General features: G+C 42.4%; 1 protein-coding gene across 2 annotated transcripts in view; it reads right to left on the bottom strand.

Moving 5' to 3' along the window:
- Positions 1–21480, bottom strand: part of PLA2R1 (phospholipase A2 receptor 1) — a 1951179-nt gene that overhangs the window by 436541 nt on the left and 1493158 nt on the right. For both annotated transcript variants that reach the window (XM_069616352.1, XM_069616351.1), the window contains 3 exons: positions 14293–14410; positions 13919–14046; positions 10529–10679 (listed from right to left, as the gene is read on the bottom strand). In XM_069616352.1, the coding sequence (XP_069472453.1) occupies positions 10529–10679; positions 13919–14046; positions 14293–14410 (397 nt within the window). The remainder of the gene's footprint in view (positions 1–10528; positions 10680–13918; positions 14047–14292; positions 14411–21480) is intronic.

Here is a 21480-nt window from a genome sequence, read left to right as displayed (position 1 = left end):
TACCTCTGTGGTGCTATGGCATTCAGTAAAACATACATTTACCATATTAGTATTGATGGTTCTCACAAAAAGTTGCCAATCACTGACGGCCCCCTTTCACATATTACAAACACATTATCGATGTAGCGCCACCAGGCAACAATTTGGGTGGAAAAGCTGGATGCAAGTAGATTGTGTAAAAATGTAGCCCCCCACCAACCCATCGTCAGGTTTGCATTTGGTGGGGCAAAGGTACTGCCCATAGCAGTACCCCTGACTTGCCGGTAAAAGGTGCCATCAAACAAAAAGACATTATTAGTGAGGCAAAAAAGCAACATCTCCAAAATCATAGAACTGTGGCCATGCAAATTCAATGACCTTGTTTCCAAGAAAAATTGACAGGCTTGCATTCCAACTTGATGGTCAATAGAGGTATACAATGATACAACATCAAGGGTGGCCAAAAGAAAACCTCTTCCCAGGGAGAATCATTGATATGTTGTAAAAAATCCCTGGTGTCCTGCAAATAAGATGGCAAAACGGAAACAAAAGGAAACAAAGTCTCATCAATTAACTGGGCCAAGTGTTCAAGAAGGGAACCACATAAGGTAACAATAGGTCTCCCAGGTGGGTGGGTAAGAGATTTGTGTGTCTTAGGTAGAAAATAGATGGTAGGGACAATGTGACAAGAGGGAACAAGAAATTTAACTAGATCCTCGTCAAGAAGTCCATTATCAGCCCACTTGGTGCAGAGAATATTTAATTCCGACTGTATATCATGAAAAGGATTTTTGAGTAATTTGGCATAACACAGTCGGTTATATATATGAAAAAGACTGAATGAGCTTTTGCTGCAATTTGAAAAATTCCTTTTCAGACTGTTTTCACTTGCTTTTTAGTTGCTTTTTAGTTGCCTCTGATTTAAATGCGCTTCAATACCCCTCAGCATTTTAGTTCAGTTCAGTTCAGTTTTATTATATACTGATCAGCTTTGTATATACAACTTAAAATTACATACACACATGATACTTCCAATTATACATAGTTATAAAACCAGTTCTGTTAGGTAATCTCAATGACCTTTAAAAGCGAATGTTTAAAACATGTTAAAATCAAGCTAAAACTTTAAAAATCATCAATATTTTCAAATAAAATGTCACCATAAAGTACTTCAAATTCACATCATCATCATCATCATAAAATGTAGCCATATTCCATTTGTGTTACTGCAATCTAAAGCGTTATTATAGGATTTTAAAAAGGCTTCTCGTATCTTAGTTAAACTTTCACAGTCAACAAGTGGATGTTTAATAGTTTCTAACTCATTACATCCACAAAGCCGGCACAAACTTAGTGTTGACATTCTCCCCTTTTTATTACCTACTGTCAGAAATTGCACAAACATTCAATTTCATTAGTAGATAATTTCAAAATATGTAGGAGTTAGGGTATGTACTAATATAGCCCGGCATAGTTGTGCGGTAAATCCAATAGCAGCCGCTGGTTTTCTTTGAGGCTAATTCAATTAAGTGACATTCTTGGCTATATGTTACAATGTTGTGTCTTAACCATAATTTAAACCTCTTTATTGATCAATTGGGTAAGACTACAACATAACTTCAGACCATATTTTGTACAATTTAGCAAGTTTGCCAATGGTCCCAAAAGTAGCTACACTGTCTATTTGGAGATGCGCCTGATGTAAGCGACTATTATTGTGTTATTATCTATTGACATCAAGGTATCATAGCATATCACTATTTTTTACGGCATTCAATGACAGCTCCTTGCAGTCCATATTCCAAGTATACATATTCAATACTTAGGTTTTTTGGCAGTCGAAAAAGCTTCCTAATATGCAGACATCAATTCTTTTGATATCATCCACATAATTATGACTCCATATCTCGCTTCCATATAACAACACAGACATTATTTTTGTATGATAAAACATTAGAATTGCTTTTGTGGACATCCCGACTTTCTTCCCAATTAATACACTTATTGCATTCACAGCCTTCATACACCTTACTTTGGTAGCCTTTATATGGTGGTCCGATTTCAGCTTCTCATCAATTAGGACTCCTACATACGTGTATGTTATAACCTGTTCTAATTCTGTATTCTCAATTTTCCAGGCATATTGTTTCGTAGATAGTAATTTACTGAGCCCCATTATTTTGTTTTTTTTGGTGTTCACTTTCAGTCCATTTTTCTTTGCATATTTCATCAAAGCATTTGAAGCCTGCGGAGAGGGCTCTTGCGAGGGCTCCTTTAAAAAAAGAAACTGTGAACCAAGCTCCGCCCACCTATCCTCGACCAGGAAGAGTAAGGGGATTTAATCGCCAATCCGTCGCCCTTGCGGCGTGAAGCCCGCGGAGTAAAGGGCGCGGATTTTGTTCTGGCTGTTTGGCTGTTTGCTGTGCGTGGGACGTGGATGGAGGGAGAAGGTATGGTTCGGATGAGATTGGGCGCAATAACAGCACCTTACTTCAGAAGAAGTTATAAGGTACAGTGAGGGTGGTGATTTAAATACTGTTGACTGGGACCCAGCCCACACAAATCTCTGCGGGTTGTTATACTGGTACATAAAGTTGCCTTAATCTGCCACTCAGTACTCGCAAATTACTTTTCCTGGACTGTGGGTGTCGAACCTTTGACCCGAGGGCTGGATTCAGCGTTTTAGGATTCCTCCGCCCGGATTAATATCTTGGGGACTGCATGCCATTGAGCCTTTGACCCAAGAGAGGGGTGTTGGTCCTGCTATACAAAGAAGTGAGAGGCAGTTGGAAATGTATAACTTACAGAGTTATGATAACCCTGAGGATAATGTTACTATAAAAACTACAAAGGGAACCGCTGGTAAGGACCAGGATGAAGGGGCCCGAGGTACACATGGTAGATCTTTCTTAAAACGCTATAAGGCAGGTGGTCTTTCGTCATCCACCCAGCGTTTTCCTTTTGGACAATCAACTACCCTCAACCTCAGGTTTCCTAAATTCGTCTATGGACCTCGGATCCCTCCAAGGTCAGGAACAGGGTATCTCGACGCCAGTGAATCAGATAATGCGGGACTCTCTCACCGCTAATCTAGACTATACCCTGAGGACAACAACAATGAAAAATGCAATATCCTCTCATTTTACTCAAGTTTCAAAGATAACAACTAATTGCCCAACAGGGCCATATTTGCAAGACCGAGGCAATGTAATCACACAGGAACACATAAACGCGTCTGTTTTAGGCGATGAAGAACTGTTGGAGTTGGAAAGACAGACACTTGGGAATTTATCGTATGATTTAAATAAAATACTGGAAGAACAACATTATGACTTGGACAATGAGGCCTTATTTTCTTCCCCGAGGAGGTTGGTTGAATGTGATGCAAATAACCAACCGCGAGGGTTGGGGGAGACAAACTCAACTTTAATTCCCCCAACAATTACCGCACTAAACTTAATGTTAAGTTCATTAGTGAAGGTGTTTGAAGCAATCAGGCTAGAGGTTCAACAACATATGGGCATACCATTGGAAATGTCAAAGGAATTGGAATTAAATGATATTATGATGACTGCAATGAAAACAGCTGTCAATGAAGGAATGGGAGAGCTTCAAAGAGAATTCCAGGAAATGTCAAAAGAACAATCACTGAAAGTCGACCAACTTTCGATCCAGTGTGATATGTTAAAAATGTATATAGATAAACTGGTGGAAAATTCTAAACCTCCCCAGAAGGTAACTGAGAAGACGCCTAGTCCAGAGCAACCCACGATAATACAGGAGCTATCGTTAGATGATTCTCCCTTGTCAGCATCAGTGTTGGAGGACTTTTTGCGTATGGCACAGGCCATAGATTTAGATGCAACATCTAAAGATATTATATTGGAGCCCCCAGCCAATGCATCTATCAACGCTGAAGATCGGGAAAAAGGGAAAAAAAAGAAATTGTCTGGAAAAGCAGGAAAGAAAAAGCAAAAAATGGCTTTGGATGAGGCAGCAAAAGTACAAGGGGAGCCAAATGGGAAATGTAAAGCAAAGAGGAAACATCTGACGACCGAAACAAATCGTTTTGTGAAGAGTCTCAAGGCTAAGGCAGGACAGGCGATAAGAGAAGAAAAAGAGTCTCTACCATGGAGTGGAAAGGGAAAAAACAGATCAAAGAATAAGATAAGAAAAAATCAAAGGAGATGCCCGAGGATGATTCAAAGAAAATAACTGTGGGCATTCAAACAGATATAATCGAATCTCCAAAGAAAAAAGCAAAGGTGGTGAACCTTACAATTAAGATTGCCCCAATCTTCTTGAAAAATAAGCAATTTCAAGATGCTGGCCTTGGGCATAGGGGCCCACCCACGGCTGGTAAAAGCGGGCCGTCCGTGTCTGGAGTAGAGGGAGGCTCTCAGATATTGCCTGTTCAAAACCCACAATCAGGATGTATGAAAGACTCAGTCAAAACCCCAGCACTGTTGGGTAAGGCTTTTGACTCAAATAAAAATACTCCGACACAGTCAAAGACGGAGGTTAAGCTAGATGCTGGCAATAAAAGTCCAAAGAACTTGAAGCGGAATAAAGATTTAAGAGTTTATGTGTCAAGATTGTCAGCAAGGCGGCAAGTTGGAGAACCATTAAACCGCTCGAAGATCCTACAAGAAATTAAATCAATCCCGGCCTTAAAATACTTTTCCTCAGAGGATATTGAAACGATAAAATTCCCCTTTTTTCCAGATACAAATAGTGTGGAACTTTTACTGAAATCAAATCTGGGTCTAGATCTGGTTCTGGGGAAAACTGAAGCCTGGGGATAAAGGGGCTTTAAGATATCCACGACATGCCCATTGCAAACAAATATACATTCTCAGGTTTCAGGAAATCAGCTTTATAATTTGTCCCAAACCAAGGCTCACAGTGTGGGGCCCCCTTCAACGACCGCCTAGGAGATGGTGCCAGAAATAGTCACACAAGTACTCCTTAGGATGGGTATACAACAGCAGAACCTCTAGTAAAAAATCAACTTAACATACTGTCATGGAATTCAAGAGGCTACAACTCCTTTTGCTTAGAGCCAAGAAAATCCTACATCTTTGGAACATTTGACTTGATCCTACTACAGGAAACGTGGTTAATATCCTTAATTGGAATAGATGAATTCACCATGTTCCAGCAATTGGCAGTGGGGTCGGAAGGAGGAAGACCCTCAGGGGGACTGTTGACTGTGTGTAAAAATAATCCCCTTTATGTTTCTAGACTATTATCGAATGAGGTTCAAGGTATCCTGATAGTGAGATTGGAGTTTAAAGCCCCTAACATAGGACATAGTTGGATTTTGGTTAATTTGTATTGGAATTCTCGGAGGGGGATCTCTTCGGTTTTCTATCAAAACTGTCAGATTTGTTGGTGGATTTACTTTCCCTTTATTCTACGGATGAAGTGTTAATAACAGGGGACTTAAACTCCCAATGTTTGACGACCAAAGATCAAGTAACATGGATCTTACGTCAGCAAACACAAAACGGTCTAAAATGGACAAACTTCATGAAGGGATGGGATATGTGGATGTTGAATGGAAATATCAAGGGCGATATCCCGAATAATCCAACATGGCATAGGGGAGTAGCATCATCCACGATTAACTATTTTCTTGCTTCTGGGGAACTCTTGAAAAATTGCAGGATGTTATCTGTAGAAGAAGGGAACGTGGATGACCATGCAATGCTTAAATTAGTAATTAATATCAATCTGGCCTCAACTGTTTCCTCATATACATATAAACTCTCGGTGAATATGGCGGGTAACTGCATTAAAACATTTCATAGGGAAAAGCTTGACTATGAAATTACAAAAATTGGGTGGCTAATGCTCCTGAAGATCAAATATTTGAATCCTGTTATCCATCCAATTTCCATCTGCTATTGTTAGATTTGGATCCTCAAAAACAGAACACCCAAATATGTAAATTGACCCACAGGCATTCTTATAACCAACAGATTATGGAACAGAAGAGGAAGATAAGAATGCAAAAAGCAGATTTAAGAAAAGCTAATCTGGATAGAGAATCATTTAAGACAGCGCTTGCCCTCATTAATAACCGACAAAGAAATTGGAAGAGATCGATTAAGTCATCCTTGTATCAACAGGATGGGGAACGTATGTTAAAGTCTGTAGGCCAGAGAAATTCGGGAAATTTCTGGGCTATTCTGGGAGGCAAACAAGAACCGGAAATGGACAATCAAGATGTCCCTATTCAAGAACAGACTTGGGTGGACATTTCTCCGAGGTTTATGGTTCAGTGGGTCCATCGGCACTGGAGGAGTGGGATAGTTCACAATGGTCCCTCACGTATACTGAGGCGGACATTGAGTTACTAATTAAACGCTCCTCTAGCTCCAGAGCCGCGGGCCCGAATGGCTTGAGTAATTGGACCCTAAAAACAAATCCAGCAATATGGGCCTATATACTTAAGTTATTGTTTGATCAAATAATCAAATTTAAATGCCTTCCTGAATCTTGGAAAAACTCGATTACTATACCGATCTTCAAAAAAGGAGATAGACTCCTAGCAGTGAACTACAGACCAATCTCATTATTGGATGCTGGCAGCAAAGTCTTTGCTGGCCTGATTTTAAGATAGCTGGAAGATTGGGCGAGATTGATTAATATAATCCCGAAACAACAAACGGGATTCAGAAAGGGTCTATATACGTCCCTTAATGGTCCGGTCTTGAGCTGCTTGATGGGAGATGTTGAAAAAAAATGGTTGTTCCCTTTTTGGGGCCTGGATTGATCTCACACAAGCATTTGATATGGTTAATAGGGGTCTTCTATGGGAAAAATGGTATACATGGGGAGTGCCCTCAAACCTACTCTCAATCCTGATTGAATTACACCAAAATACCAGGATGAGAGTTAGACTCTCTAAAGCAGGCTTTCTAACAGATCCAATAGGGGTGGGCAGAGGGGTCCGGCAGGGTTGTCTGATGGCTCCGCTTCTGTTCATCCTCTTTATGGCCCATCTTGGAATAGACTTAAAGGACTCTGGTCTAGTTTCACCGCACCTCGGCTTAACTAAAATCAACTGGCTGGCTTATGCCGATGACGTGGTGGTACTGGATCATTCCCAGGTGGGCCTGCAGAGACTGTTGACAGCATTGGAAAAGTATGTGCAAAAAATGATTTGAAGATTAACCCAGATAAATCGAGGATTCTTATTTTTAAAGATTAAAAAAAAAATAGCGACGAATTGTTCATGGGAAATGGACCACCGAAATATAGAAATTGTGTCCGAGCTCACTTACCTAGGATCAATAATTAAATCACATCTAACAAAAATCCATCTATCAGAAACTCTCCTCTTAAAAACTATTAAATTGGGGGCCCAGATGAAGAGGATTAAAATCAAATATTGCAAATTCTCTATATTGCCCATGGTAAAATTCTATTTAGGAAAAGTGGTCCCAACAATTCTTTTCAGTATGGATACAAATCCGCTTGCAATGGAGGTTAACTGGGATGCGATGGAATCAAAACTATGGAAAAAATCATTGTCCCTTCCAAATTGTGTACCATTTGTAGCTCTGAGATATGAGTTGGGTCTCTCGCCTTTGAGATCCTGGCTTGTGTGGAAATTGATCTCCTTGTACAGGTCCATTTTGGTTCCCGTCAAGGGCTCCCTGTATGAGGAATTGTCTGCTCTACTCCAATGCAACACAAACAGGTTTTTGGGAAAATTGAAGCTAAAATGTTTGGAACTTTTGGATAATGCAGATTGTAAATTGGACATGTTGGTCAAAAATCTGATAAAAGTGAAAGAGCGGTTGAAAATGTGGGATTGGGTGAATACAGGAGATAAGATGAAGATGACAACATTTTCACAATCATTCTCTATTATGGGGAAAAAAGGAACGATCCTACCCACATTTCTAAGAAAATACCCAGACTCAAGCTCTAGGGACCTATTTTTAAGGTTCAAGCTCAATTTACGCCCGACCAGGGAAATCCAATCAGCCAGAGATATAGCCTCAGTAGATGATAGATGTTTGAATTGTGATGTCAATGAAACCCAAGCATTGAAACATCTGATATCTAAGTGTACAGGCACAAGGGAGTTGAGAGTTGTGAGGTTGAGAAGATTTGCTCATGATATTAATTGGCTAGATACAGAGGAATTTTGGTCCAGAGCTTCATCCGGGTATGACATTTTTCTAACTGCAGAAATTGTAAGACTGTTACAAGATCTAAAACCAGATGGTCAGTGAGAAAGGAAAATTGGTTGATAGGTGTAACTGTCTTACTCTTTTCCATTGCTGATTTTCTTTTTGCTCTTTCTGTCTTGTGGAATTCGATGTGAATGTATGATTTTTAATATTTTACATTCTATAGAATATGTGTAAAAAGTCAGAAAAATGATGGCTATTGCACTATAAAAAAAAAGCATTTAACAGATTTTGCAAGCCACTTGCAGTCATATCACGGAGTAGCAGGTCATCTGTGTGATGTCATCAGTGATGTCATCATTGACATTTGTGATGTCATCTTTGATGTCCAGGGTGTTACTCTTGTTACTCTTAGCAGTGCACAGTGGTGGCGTGAGTTATGGTTTCTTAGCTTACCATAACCGGCATATTTCTGATGTTTTTCGGTTTTACTTTTAACCATAATGTCCTTTTAACAATGTTTTTTCAGTGAATTTCATAGGTTTTTATTAGGCAACTAAACCATAACCTCCCGTTAACAACGTTTTTTCAGTGAATATCTATATATATATATACAAATTTGGTAGCTGAAAAATACTGAATGAGCTTTTTCTGCAATTTGAAAAATTCCTTTTCAGGCAGTTTTCACTTGCTTTTTAGTTGCCTCTGATTCACATGCTCTTCAATACCACACAGCATTTTAGACAGCGTGTCAATGAGAGGCACCTACAAAGCAAGGGAAAACTGAAAAGGTAAAATCGAAAAGCCAAAGAAATTCCCTCATCTATGTAGGTCTAAAATGTTGAAGAGTACCTAAGAGCGTGTGAATCAGAGGCATCTAAAAAGCAGGTGAAAATTGTCTGAAAGGTTATTTTTTCAAATTGCACCAAAAGCACATTCAGTAATTTTCAGGTACCAAGTATTGTTGACTGGTTCAATTAGGGGTTCTTCATATATTTTAATGGATACACGAATACAGAGAATTGCTTACCTTTTCAATGGAACATTGGCTAGAGGTATCACATGACCTTTGGATGGGTCACTTTCACAGCAGTCCTTACTTTTGTGGGGGAAAGTTTGGAATTGAAAATGGTATATACTCCCCTAGCATACTACTGCAATATAATATTGAGTAGGCACTGCAACTGGCATGTTTAAACAGCTGTTTCTTGCTTGTGTGAGGTGAGACTTTAGGCTTTACTGAGCATGACTTTGCAACGAGGGCTCTTCGCCTCGAGTGATGTATGCTGGCCTTTAAATCTCTCGCTTCTGATGCAGTTCCCTTTTGGCATAGGTAAGCGTGTTTTAGGCTCTGTTTTCTTAGGAAATAGCGGCTTTAGCAGACAGAAGTCATAGTAAGAGTTTTTGCCTGCCTCTGAGCGTGTGTGAATCTTCGCGGAGTATATTCAACTCCAATAAATGGATCACGTTATGCTGTCGTCCCTGATTACACTGTCTAACATGTAAGAACGCAGCTGGTATGAAAGACATGCATAGTGAGGGTCCTTTCAGTATGATTCCTTGCCCTGTCTCGACCACTCCTTTTCACTGAAATGCATGTGTTCTTTGGGTATAAGAAAACAGTGCACAGAGGGACGGGGCTTCCTCACTTTCGCCGAAGTCTTGTACTGGGGTTGGTTTGCTTTGTCCTATTGTTTGCTTTTTTCTAATAAATTGTTTACCAATCCACTGGAGCAGTCAGTGTCCATTTTTCAACAACACTTTGCTGATGCGGCTGTCCTGAAGATAGCATTCTGAAGATTGCCGCATCACCTGTGAGTGTGCTGATCACAAGGATATCTCAGTGTTAATAGAGTCCTCTGTTGTCCCATGCAGTCTAATCACTGACCACCATACAGCTGTAAATAACGGTTACCAAAAATGCAATGTTCTTTATGTTTAATATATGTTCTAGGGCTGAGTGAATATTCTGCCTTTTCCTCGCTAAACTGAATTGTTGGAAAAACGTAGATTTTGATTCTTTTGGCATTTTGGGGGTTTTCGTGTGATAGCCAAATTTGTGTTGTGGCAAAACATTAAATTATTTAGGTGTGATTTGCTATGCATAATCCATTATTTCCATTGGTAATCAGATAACCCATCACTATACACCTATGCACAATATTTACAGATTCCAAATAATAGATTGAATACAGAATCTGTGGACTGAGAATACGGGTAAACCAAGAACCAGGACAAAAAAGATAATGAAAAGGGAAAACCAAAGTCATATTTGTCATAAAGAATATGCATTAGATTTGTTATTTGCTGAGTTGTGAATTTTTCCACAAAAAAATCACATTTTGCTTTTGGGAAAATACACTGAAAATGAAGAGCACACATGAAACACGTTTTCTTACCTTGAGGTTTTTCACAGACAAAGCCATAACCTTTCCTGCTACAGTCATCGAGGTACCATTTACCAGTGGTGTGAAGATTGTGGTTATTTGACATCAAGGTGCACAATGACGCATTGTCTGGAACTTCAGAAGTGTGCCCATCATCACCCTGCTACAACAAACAAAACATGGTAAGCAAAGCAAATCAAGATTCAAATGCATACATGCATAGGGGTTGCGCTTGCTGATACAACAACACAAAATGCGGAAAAACATGACTATTATCCTATCCTGTTCATGCTATGTCCAAAAGCTGAAAGAAATACATATATGAAGAATAAATTGAGCAGAGTTGCCACACTACCATCTATAAGATGAAGTACCACAACCATACACTGTAAAGATATTGCAAGTCACTGTGGAGGTCTGCGATCAAAAAGGGGAACAGAGTGAAAGAGGGGGCCGGGGTCCTGTATAAGAATTGGGTAACAGTAACAGCTGATATTTACAGTAAACGTGTGGTTACTGTCAGCCAGCCATGTTTCCTTCTTCATCTTCGGCCCTGGAAGAAATTCCATGGTTCCAGTGGCTACTGGGTTCCCCATTCGAATCACCTAGCCCACCCAAGACCTTTCCCTGCTGCTCTCTGGGTCCTTCCCTAGTCCCCAACGGGCTCCATAATAGACATTCTGTCGTGGACAAGGGGGGGCAGGAGAGAAGTGAGATGAGGGAGTGCTGGTTCACTTCATTTGAACCAATGGGACTAACACACCTGATGACAGGGATCTGTAAAAGGAACGCAGAAGACGGGACATGTGCTGTTGCTGTGACAATGGCCCTCATTACGGTAATTCCTTTGCGCCCTATTCCAAGTTCCCTTAGCAGGTCCCTTCCTTAACGCCTGGTTTTACCAGGCGTTATGGACGGGACACATTAAGGGACTTTAGAGCTAATAATGGTACTGCAATTTGCGGTACCGTTATTAGCGCCTTCCCCCTTCCCATTGAGCCCTATGGGGGCTAAAATGGGAATGGGGAATGGCTTTTTCAATGGGGACTTACCGGTCCCGCAAAGGTCGGAATAGACCGGTAAGTCCCCATTGACCCAGGGCGGACTCGGTACCGGTATGGGAGGTAGTCATGGCGCTAATAGCGCCATGATTACCTCCATACTCGGAATGAGGCCCAATGTTATGTTATGTTATTGAATTTTCTAAAGAGCAAACGTTCGCCCATGGGCATCTTGGTGCTGAGATAGAGATGATTCCATTGAGATAACAGAGAAAAGAGAAAAGAGAAGGGGCCCCTTTTCAGAGAAGGTAGGTTTTCATCGCTTTCCTGAAGGCAAGATGATGAGCATTCTAGCCCTCAATCAATCTCTCTCATTGCTCAGTCTTTTTATATTTTGCTGTCCTGCTCTGGCCGATAAAATGGGTACCAGAGTTAGGTATTTGTAACATTAGCGGGTTAATAGAAGCAAGGGTTATTTAAAGTGAATGCGGTGTTCCTTGCAGTCAGGAGTGTTTGTTTATTTTTGGCCGTGCTGGAAATTCCACGCTTTCTGTGGCTACTCTATTCCATTTCCTAATCATCTGGCCCCTCATGTTTTCACTACTCCATGAATCTTTCCCACTCTTTCTGTCTTTTGCTGGCACTCTCTCTTCTCTAAATTGCACTCTCCAGCTCTCTCTCCTACCCCCATCTCCCACCCCAGCATTCTACCCACTCTCTGCGCCTCTTTACGCTCTCTTCCTCACAGTTACCTCCTGTAGCATTTCTGCTATAAACAGAACTGTTATAACATGTTTATTGCCGGTATGATTAATATGTAATGCCTGTAGAAATACACAGCAATAAAACGATAACCATGTTGTGTGCATTTTTATGCCAGTGAAAATGGGTAAACTCTGAAAAACAGTGATCCTACAAACGTTTCTGAAAACTCTGGAAAAACACCACATGAATTTACAAAACAAACACTAAAAACCAGAATCCCCTTGTTTAGTTATAAGGGTATTGCAAGTCACTGGGAGTTCCACATCTAGTGGAGGACTCAGTGCCCAATTCTCAACCTGGTTTTAAGTACAGAAAAAGTTTGTTAAAAGGGTTAACGACCTTTTCGGTACTTAAGACCTATTCTGAAGGTGGCGCATTCTTCCGAAGTCGGTAGGAATGCGCCACTTTCAGAAAATATGTGGTGGTATCTAGGATGGGTTGGAAACCAACCTAGCAACCGTCACATCCATTATCTGGCTTTTTAGAAGGGTATTCTTGTGGCACTCCTCCAGTTTTATATGTGCACTAAAATTGCGCACATATACGGTACCATTTTGGTGCTGTTATACTGGAGGAGTGCCACAAGAAGCCTTGTTTGGTGAATATGAAAGTGTTCATATACACAGTATTGATTGCTTGTTGCTGCACCTAGCAGTTCTTTTATTTTACAGCAGTAAAGAAATAAAACGAATCTTTCTCTTCTCATGATCTGTTTGCCTGTAGCAAATCTTTTTGAACCCTGATGCCTGAGGGCTCCAGCGCATTATAAAAAGATAGATATATAAATAAGAACAAGTATTCATTGTGTAAGTGTGGGGTCGAATTGGGAGGAAACCTTCTATTATAAGAAATGAAAGTACCCTTTACTGTATTCAAAAGGGACATCACTAGTTTACCCGTAGATCCGCAGTACCGTGTCCAGGGAGTGGCCTGGGGGACCCTGTGCTACCCCTGGAATCTGATTGGCCACCCCAGGTGCCAGCCGCTTATCCTAAACTATGATCATTATGTGTGTGTGTGGGCTCGTGCTTTGTGCCACCCCTGCATAAGTGGATGCCCAACTTGGGCCAACCCAGTCAAAAGAGTCTGGATACGCCACTGGTTCCATGACCTTATAAAGGAACTTTCCAGGGCCCTGCAGTATTATTCATTGGAACCTGTAACAGGGTGAGCAGGTCTATCAGGTTGCTCAGAACACAGTCTGAATCGAACTTTTCCCAGTTCTGCTCCTTGCTCCCCAAACACCCTTTTCACCCTAACAAGGGCAGTTTAAAAAAACATTCTGCAACACATGCTGCTTGTTCAGGTCGTTTCCAAGAACATCGCGCCATTAGCAATCCAGACATGTTCCTGTGGTGATACTGGCAGGGTTGGCTATAATGGTGGGGCTTATCAGTCGGTAACGACTCACCGTGCTTTGAACTCGGCGGCAGGACGTTACCACCAGTTCGCCCCGCCTAATCCAAACAGTATTGCCTACATGTTGAGTGGGGGAACTGTGTTTAGAATAATCTCATTTCTAAAATAATCTTTGGCAGAAAGAGAGGCTCCACTCGCTCAATGCCTTCTTCGTTTGCTAGAGGCACAGTGAATTGCAAGATAGGATTTGTGTTTGCTTGTAACACCCTGGACGTACTTGTTCGACGTTGACTGGGGACCAATTTGAATAGTTTGAAGCAGCTCCACTTTCTGAATTTACTTCGGTGCGCTGTTGTGCAATCCAGATGCTCGACTTGTGTCCAAAAAGTTGCATTGTGATGAAAGCTGCACAAACCGTAACAAAGAAAAGATCACGTGCATTCACAATGCTGTTACATACAGAATCAGTGGCTTTCTCAGCCCAAATGTAGGCCTGATGGTCATCTTCTAGATTAAGGTGACATTAAGGAATTTTGTTAAAACTACTAACAGTCTATCTTACATTTATTTCATTTGGCTTTCTGCTCTAGAGTAAGTAGTATTTGCAAAACATTTGAGCAAAACCTGAAAATTAAGAAATAATCAATGTACCTTGTTCCATTCTATTGTTAATAGAGGCAAGTTCTCCATTGCGGTTCTTGCAGTACGTATGGGCAAACAGCCAGTCGTTCTCCTCGCCATCATTCTTTGGATTCTCCACCAAAAAGCACTGTTGCAAAATATAGAAATGTTTTAATTGTTTCAAAGGATCACGAAAACATGCAGCCATTGATTGAGAACGTACACACTGATAGCCACATTCTCCTAGCAGGCATCTCTTTCATTAACTATTTTTGTGGGTATCGCCTGAAAAAAACGAATCAGAAAACGAGGCCGAAAATAACGAATATTTTTCTCAAATTTAAACTGGGTTTTTGTACTTTTTGCAAATAAATAGATGGGGGGTGGGTAAGGCTATAAATTAAGTTGAGTGATTTTGGGGGGTCTCCCCTGAATTTTACAAAATAATGGAAAAAAAAAACGATTTTCTTTTTTAAAAATTCGACTAAAACAAATTCGGTATTTTGGGCATTGTTCTTAGTTTGCTATTTTAATGTAGATCCATTTTGTGACCCTTGTAACACCTTTGTTCTGCAATCTGCACCTAAAAGTTGCTTCCTTTCTCACTTCCACAACTAACTTTGCACACACCCCTCGTACCTCGTACTCGTGCCCGAGGTAGTGGCACTGGAATTCTTTATCACCCCTCATGGAGTCCCACTCCCCCCACGACCATTCACAATTTTCCTCCTTCAAATATCATCTTTCTTCCTTCTCAAAACCTTACTTTGTAGCGTTTTTGGTTACTTACAGGCCACCTAGCCCCATTTCTAACTTTGGCGATGAACTTGACTTCTACCTAGTCCTCTTCCTCCCTCTTCTGCTTTTTTCTCCTCAGTGATGTCAATCTTCCTTTCATCACTGCTCATTCTATATCCCTTTTTCTCCTATTGAATCCTATCATTTAACCCAAATCCCCTCTCCCCATCTCATATTTCTGGCTCCCACATTGACCTTGTCTTCTGTTCCTTTTTCTGTCCCAACAGCACTATCACTGCCCACCCTATTCACTTTTCTGATGATCTCCTCCTCTCTCTTTCTCCTTCTCTTCCTCTATGTTCCGCTTCTCCACCCTCCCCGCGTGTCTTGTCTTGCCATTATCGATGCCCATTTTCTCCTTATACCTTTCTATCCACTTTCTACTTCTCCCTTCCTTCTCTTAATACCTTCTCTTGCCTCTCTTCTGATGATGATCCTCGTTCTCTTTATACTTCTGTGTTCTCTCTACCCTTGAATCTCTTGATCTTTCTCATCCGTTCTCTCATTAACATAAACTCCCACAACCTTGGTTTACTTCTGCTCTTTTCTCCTTACTATTCATCGATAGAGCTGAACTAGGCTGTAAAAAGTCTCACTCACCGTCTGATCTTGTGCCCTCCCTTTTCACCACTCATCCTATGACCTTTCTCTGTTGACCGCTAAGAAGCGCTACTTTTCCAATCTTAAGCTCTCCCTCTCTCACCACCTGCATCGTCTTTTCCAATTCTTACAAAACATTCTCTCTCCTCGCCTTCTTACAAAACATTCTCTCTCCTCGCCTTCCTGATTACTCGCTCTTCTCCCCTCCCCACTCTTCTGATTTTCCTGATGATTTTACCTTTGAAGTTGCCTCTCTCTGCTCTACTTTCTATCTTCTCCCCCTCCTATGCCTCCATCTGCCCCTCCTATACCTCCATTTCCCCTCGCCCTCATTAATTTTCTTCTTTCTCTCAATTACAGACCTTGACATGACCGCTCTTATTGTACATGCTCAACCTACTGCTTCACCCCGACCCTCCTCAATCTTCCCTGATTCCTTTAGTTTACCCTCACCTCATCTCCCATCTTACCTCCCTTCTCAATGCCTTCCTTTCAAGTTCCTATATACCATCTTCGTTAAAGCACACCTTTCTTATACATATACTGAAAAGAAAAAAGTCCCTTGATCCCACTCTTCCTTCTAATTTCCACGCTATTTGTTTTCTACCCATTTTCTCCAAGCTACTTGCACATGCTTTCTATTCCCAGGTCTCTTCTTATTTAAATCTCCATTGAATTCTTTCTCTCCTTTACTCAGATGTGTGTCCCTCACACTCTACACAGACTGCTTTTCTCCATGCCTCCAACGCCCTCCTATCTGCCTGTCAGTCCAAACTTTCCTCCATTCTTCTTCATGATCTGTCAGCAGGTTTTGACATTCTCAGTCACTCTCTCCTGCTCTCCTCCCTTACCTCTTGGTCTTGGTTTTCTTTATTGGTTCAGTTCTTATCTTTATAACTGCTCCAATTCTTTTCCTGGTTAGGACAAATCTTCTCCTGACGTAAGCTCCATATGGTGTCCCTCAGGGTTCTGAAATTGGCCCTTTGCCTTTTGTCCCCCCTCTATTCTATTCCTCTCTCTACTCCTATATCCTCTTACAACTTAGCCTATCATGTCTACGCTGATGATACTCCAACCTTTGCTGTCAGTGCTCATCCATCTTCTGTCTCTATGGTAATTCCTAGCATTCCGTTTCAATACAAAGATGTCTTCCCTATTCCTTTAAGATGCCCTCTGCTTTAATGTCAGGGAACCACTGCATAATATGGATGTTAGGCATGAAGAGTTACACTGAATGACGAACCACTGAGCTCTTATGATGCAAGTGTGCCTAATATAAAGGGATATAGGACTTACATTTACTGATGTTAATGCCACTGCACTTGGCACAAATGATTTAGCTTCAGGCCCCACCTGTTAGTCAGTCCTGATTACACCTCTGCCAGGCCCTCGCTCCACCAGGACTCTGCTGCCTTAGTGAGGAGGGTTGCTGTCTGAGAACCACACCACAATTGCGGCCTCTGCTGCCCATTGACCCTCCCTGGTCCCCCCGTCCACCTAGAGGACTTGCCGCTGACATTGTGGTCGGGCCTCACTGCCCTACATTTCCCATCCACCTAGGGCGTCCTTGCCCTGGGTATCCTCATATAAGGGCATCTCATACAAGGGCTTTTCAGCTCCTGTTTCTCCCTGTTTGCCCCTGACAATGTGCCTTCCACAACTCCTCATCTTCCGCTTCCTAATTTCCCCAATGTTGTTTTCTCTCACGTCACCCACTATGCCTTCTCCTATCCCTACTAGGCTCTCTTCATACTATCTAACCTAGATCCTTTCTCCTCCTAGATCCTTTATCCCTACTAGACTCTCCTCATACTATCTAACCTAGATCCTTTCTCCTCCTTCTCACACTTCTGGCTCCTACCTCAACCTCATTGCCTCTTCCTTTGCTTCTTCTAATAATACTATTGCTACAATAACTGCTAATTCCTCTGATCATTTTCATCTCGCTTTCTCTCTCCATCTCTCCCCTCACACTCTGTTCTCCCACCCTCCACATAATTCATTTTCCCATCATGGCCTACGCTCATTTGATTTTTTTTCCTTTTTACCCTCTCTTCACTCTTCCCTCTCGTCTCTTAATACTTTTCCACCCTCTCCCCTGATTGTGCTGCTACCTCTTGCCACATCTCTATACTCTCTACCCCTTCTCTTGCTCCCACAAGCCCCTGCAACCTGGGCTTACTGCCGCCCTTATATCACTTTGGACTTCTTTTTTTTTGAAGAGTTGAACAGAGTTGGAAAAAATCTCAGTCCCCTTCTGACCTCTGTGATTAATCTGATCAATTCGACCCTTCTCCCCATAGGTGAGCCACTCCCTGTGAGGCTGGGGAGGTGAACCTGCTCTGCATGACCCTCCCTAGGGGTCTGGGCAAGTGGGACCACACTGGGAGTGACTCCGCTCTTGTGGACACGGACTCCCAGTCTGATAAGGAACTCCCAGTATGGAATACATTGTCTGTCTACATGCTCCTGTTCAGACTCCACCAACCAGTGACATTTCTTCCATCCCGATAGCTTCAGGTAATGCTGGATGCCGTCTGAGCACCACAGTCAAAGACGCACACACCCTTTTTGTTTGTGTTGACGTAAATAAAAATAGGAGGAACTGTGAATGGAGAAAAAACTCCTATGCACGGTGGAGTGTGACCTCTACGCAGAGGTGACCCTCTGTAGAGAAGACGTCCTGGAGGGGCAGAGCCACGCAAGACCACGGAACCAGTGGTGGCGTGAAGGGAGAGCCAACAGCTAGCCGGATTCTGAAAGGCTGGCATGCTGAGCGACCAGGGAGCCCAGGTCGGGAACGAGGTGGAGATGGAAGAGTAACCATCTCATCTGGTGGTGCAACCACAAGGGAACCGATGTGGGCCTGAAGCCCAATGACTGACGCTGAGGCCAGACTGCAGGGGGGTGCCCAGATACAGGAGCTCTGCATGAGATTTGCATTTGTCACTGAGACGCGCATGAAAGTGTGTGCTCACGGTGAGAAGACACCATTAAGAGGTAAAAGCTTTAACTGTCAAAGCTGGGGAAGCTGAGTAGGTTACGGGAGCATGATAAACCCAAGCATAAAGAAAGTCAGCCTGTCAGAGGGCCATACGGCTGCGGAGAGCCGTGAGAAATCTAAGAGATTGTCAAGGGTGGGGAAGGTGAACAGCCATACGGGAGCCAGACAAACCCGATCAGAGAGGAAGCAAGACTGTCAAAGGACCAAAGGGCTTTAGAGAGCCAGTGATACTCCGAGACTGCCAAGGCTGGAGACACCGGCAAGGTTACAGGAGCCAGACAAACCCAAGAGGGAAGACCCTCTATGCAAACCAAGTTACAACAAAGCAAATGGAGGACTAGGGGACTGTGAAGGGTTCAAAAACCACAAAACGTAACAATTGTAGAGAAAGGGAACCTGGAGGGCTTCAAACACCTAGTCAAGGCTGGGGGAAACTATATGAGAAAAAGCCTTGATTCTTCCTGAGGAAGAGGAAACCTGACGAAAGACATTGGCTTTTGACAGTGGAACCTACAGTGGGGTTATGAACTGTCCTTTGAGACACAACAAACTTTGCACATAAGCAACAGAGATTCCAGCAATTGGACCAAGTAGAAACCGAAGATATAGGCCATTGCCCCCTCCTTTTTTTGTTTTCTTAAAGTAGTCTTGATTTTTCCTGAGGAAGATGAAACCGTACGAAAGACATTGGGCCTCATTACGACCGTTGCGGTCCGGAAATAACGGTGGCGGTAAACCCGCCGCCACTGTTGTTTCCGGACCGCCTGATCCCGACCCCTGCAGGCGGGAGGTGATGTTCCCGCCAGGTCTGACCTGGCGGGTTTAACACCGCCCGCCTGCAGGCGGACGAGGAAACACCGGCAGCATTACAAGATGCTGCCGGTGTTTCCATGATCCCGATTCCCATTGAGTCCCATAGGACTCAATGGGAATGGGGATTTACACCATTCCGCCTCCGTGATTCCCGGAAAACCGGGGTTGTAATGTCCCGGTAATTCCGGGAATCACGGAGGCGGAATGGTAATACGAGTCCAGCGTTAACCAGGCGGTTTTACCGCCTCGGTTAACGCCGGACTCGTAATGAGGCCCATTGACTTTTGACAATAGAATCTACAGAGGGGTTATGTACTGTCTTTTGAGATACTGATGAACTTTGTACATAAACCACAGAAATTCCAGTGATTGGGCCAGGCGGAAGCCAAAGACAGAGGACATTTCTCTGGCCTCCTCCTTTTTGTTGTTTTCTTAAAGTGGTAGGGCCAGTTCGCAGAATAGTTTTCGGACTAATGACTATTTTTCTTTTGGTGAGCACCATTAGTTTTAGTTTCTAGGTAGCAATCTTCCCTCACAGAGATTGGGAAAGATAGGCCTTTTTCTTTTAATTCTGATAAACACCCTTGAACATGTCAGTCATTAGTTTGTGTCCTTCTTCTGGTTCACCACAAATCATTGGCCTTCCCTCTTTCCATTCATCCTATGCTCAGTCCCTATTGGATAATAAGAAGCTCTACTTTTTTGCCTTATGCTCTCCCTCTCCCACCAAGTCATGGTCTTTTCCAACTCCTACAAAACATCCTCTCTGCTCTTCCTCCTGACTACTCGCCCTCCTCTCCTTCTTCATCCTCTGACTTTGCTAACCATTTTACCTCCACATGGAAAGTACTCTGGAAGTCATGTTGATGCTGGATGCTTTGATTGCACCTGTGCAGAATGGGCAACTCCTCCATTAACTCCTGCCTTACAAAAGCTGAAGCATAGTGTGTAGCAAGTGCTTTGCAAGTGCAGTCCCGCAGGCTGGCTGCTGTTATAATACACTCAGAGGGTAAGTTCACTGTTTCTCACTTGTTTGGCAATTTTGCGATTGTAAACTCATTTGCTTCTAATACAAGGCAGTGCAGTTCTTCCAAGCATGCCATCCAGAAACAAAGCTCACCAGCTTCGCAGCTCTGTGCAGATTCCTCGCATGGCTAAAAAGGCACACACAGCGGGGAAAAGCAACAAACTAATATCGATCCTGCTCCTTCTGATCCCAAAAACATCATAGTGAATTTGGTGGCAACAAAAAATGTGAGTGGGGTTAAATAAGGGACTGTTTCCAACCAAACGCAATGATTTTTTCAAATAACGAAGCACCTTTGAATAAACAAATGCAAATCCAATGCACCCGCTTTGTTAAGTGATACTTCTACTTTGCCACAGTTTGACAATAACTCCCTGCTGAGTATGTGGTATAGTCTGCAGCGGGAGTCTATTGGTTTTGTGTTGCCGTGTTCCCCTAATCCATTGACTGATGTCCCGAGTAACATTATCGGCTTTGATCTCTCTAAATCTGCCGCAAGAGGACGCTGTACGCATGCTGACTTCCTAGGCCGTGTCCAAGTCTAACACAGCCGTAGAGTGGCACGTGGAACCTGCATCTTCACAGTCTTGCATTATTTCCGAGGATATTGAATTCTCGAATGGCTCTCCTTCCCAGACTGCTTATGCTATTTGGAAAAGATCCAGGCGTAAAATTAATAAGAAGAAAAATAACAAAAAACCCATCAAATCAGGATACAATATACATTGCAATCAGGGTCCTGGCAAGAATAACTCGTGCTCTTTGGCAATTACTTCTGCTCCTAATATTTCTTGTGTTTTGTCAGACAATAATTATTAATTAATACACATTGAGCAAATAAAGCCTAAACGAAAACCCTATCGTCATAGGAAAAAGCATTTAACAGGCACTCTGCACGCCTGGCTTCATTATGACGTATCAATTGTTTCATACCCCTCTGTTTCTGTTGTGTGTCAACCTTCAACTTGGCTGCAGG

This window comes from Ambystoma mexicanum, chromosome 9 (assembly GCF_040938575.1).
Source record: "Ambystoma mexicanum isolate Mex_15411 chromosome 9, UKY_AmexF1_1, whole genome shotgun sequence".
NCBI lineage: Eukaryota > Metazoa > Chordata > Amphibia > Caudata > Ambystomatidae > Ambystoma > Ambystoma mexicanum.
Note: the sequence above shows the minus strand (reverse complement) of the source record. Positions and strands in the feature narration are given on the sequence as shown.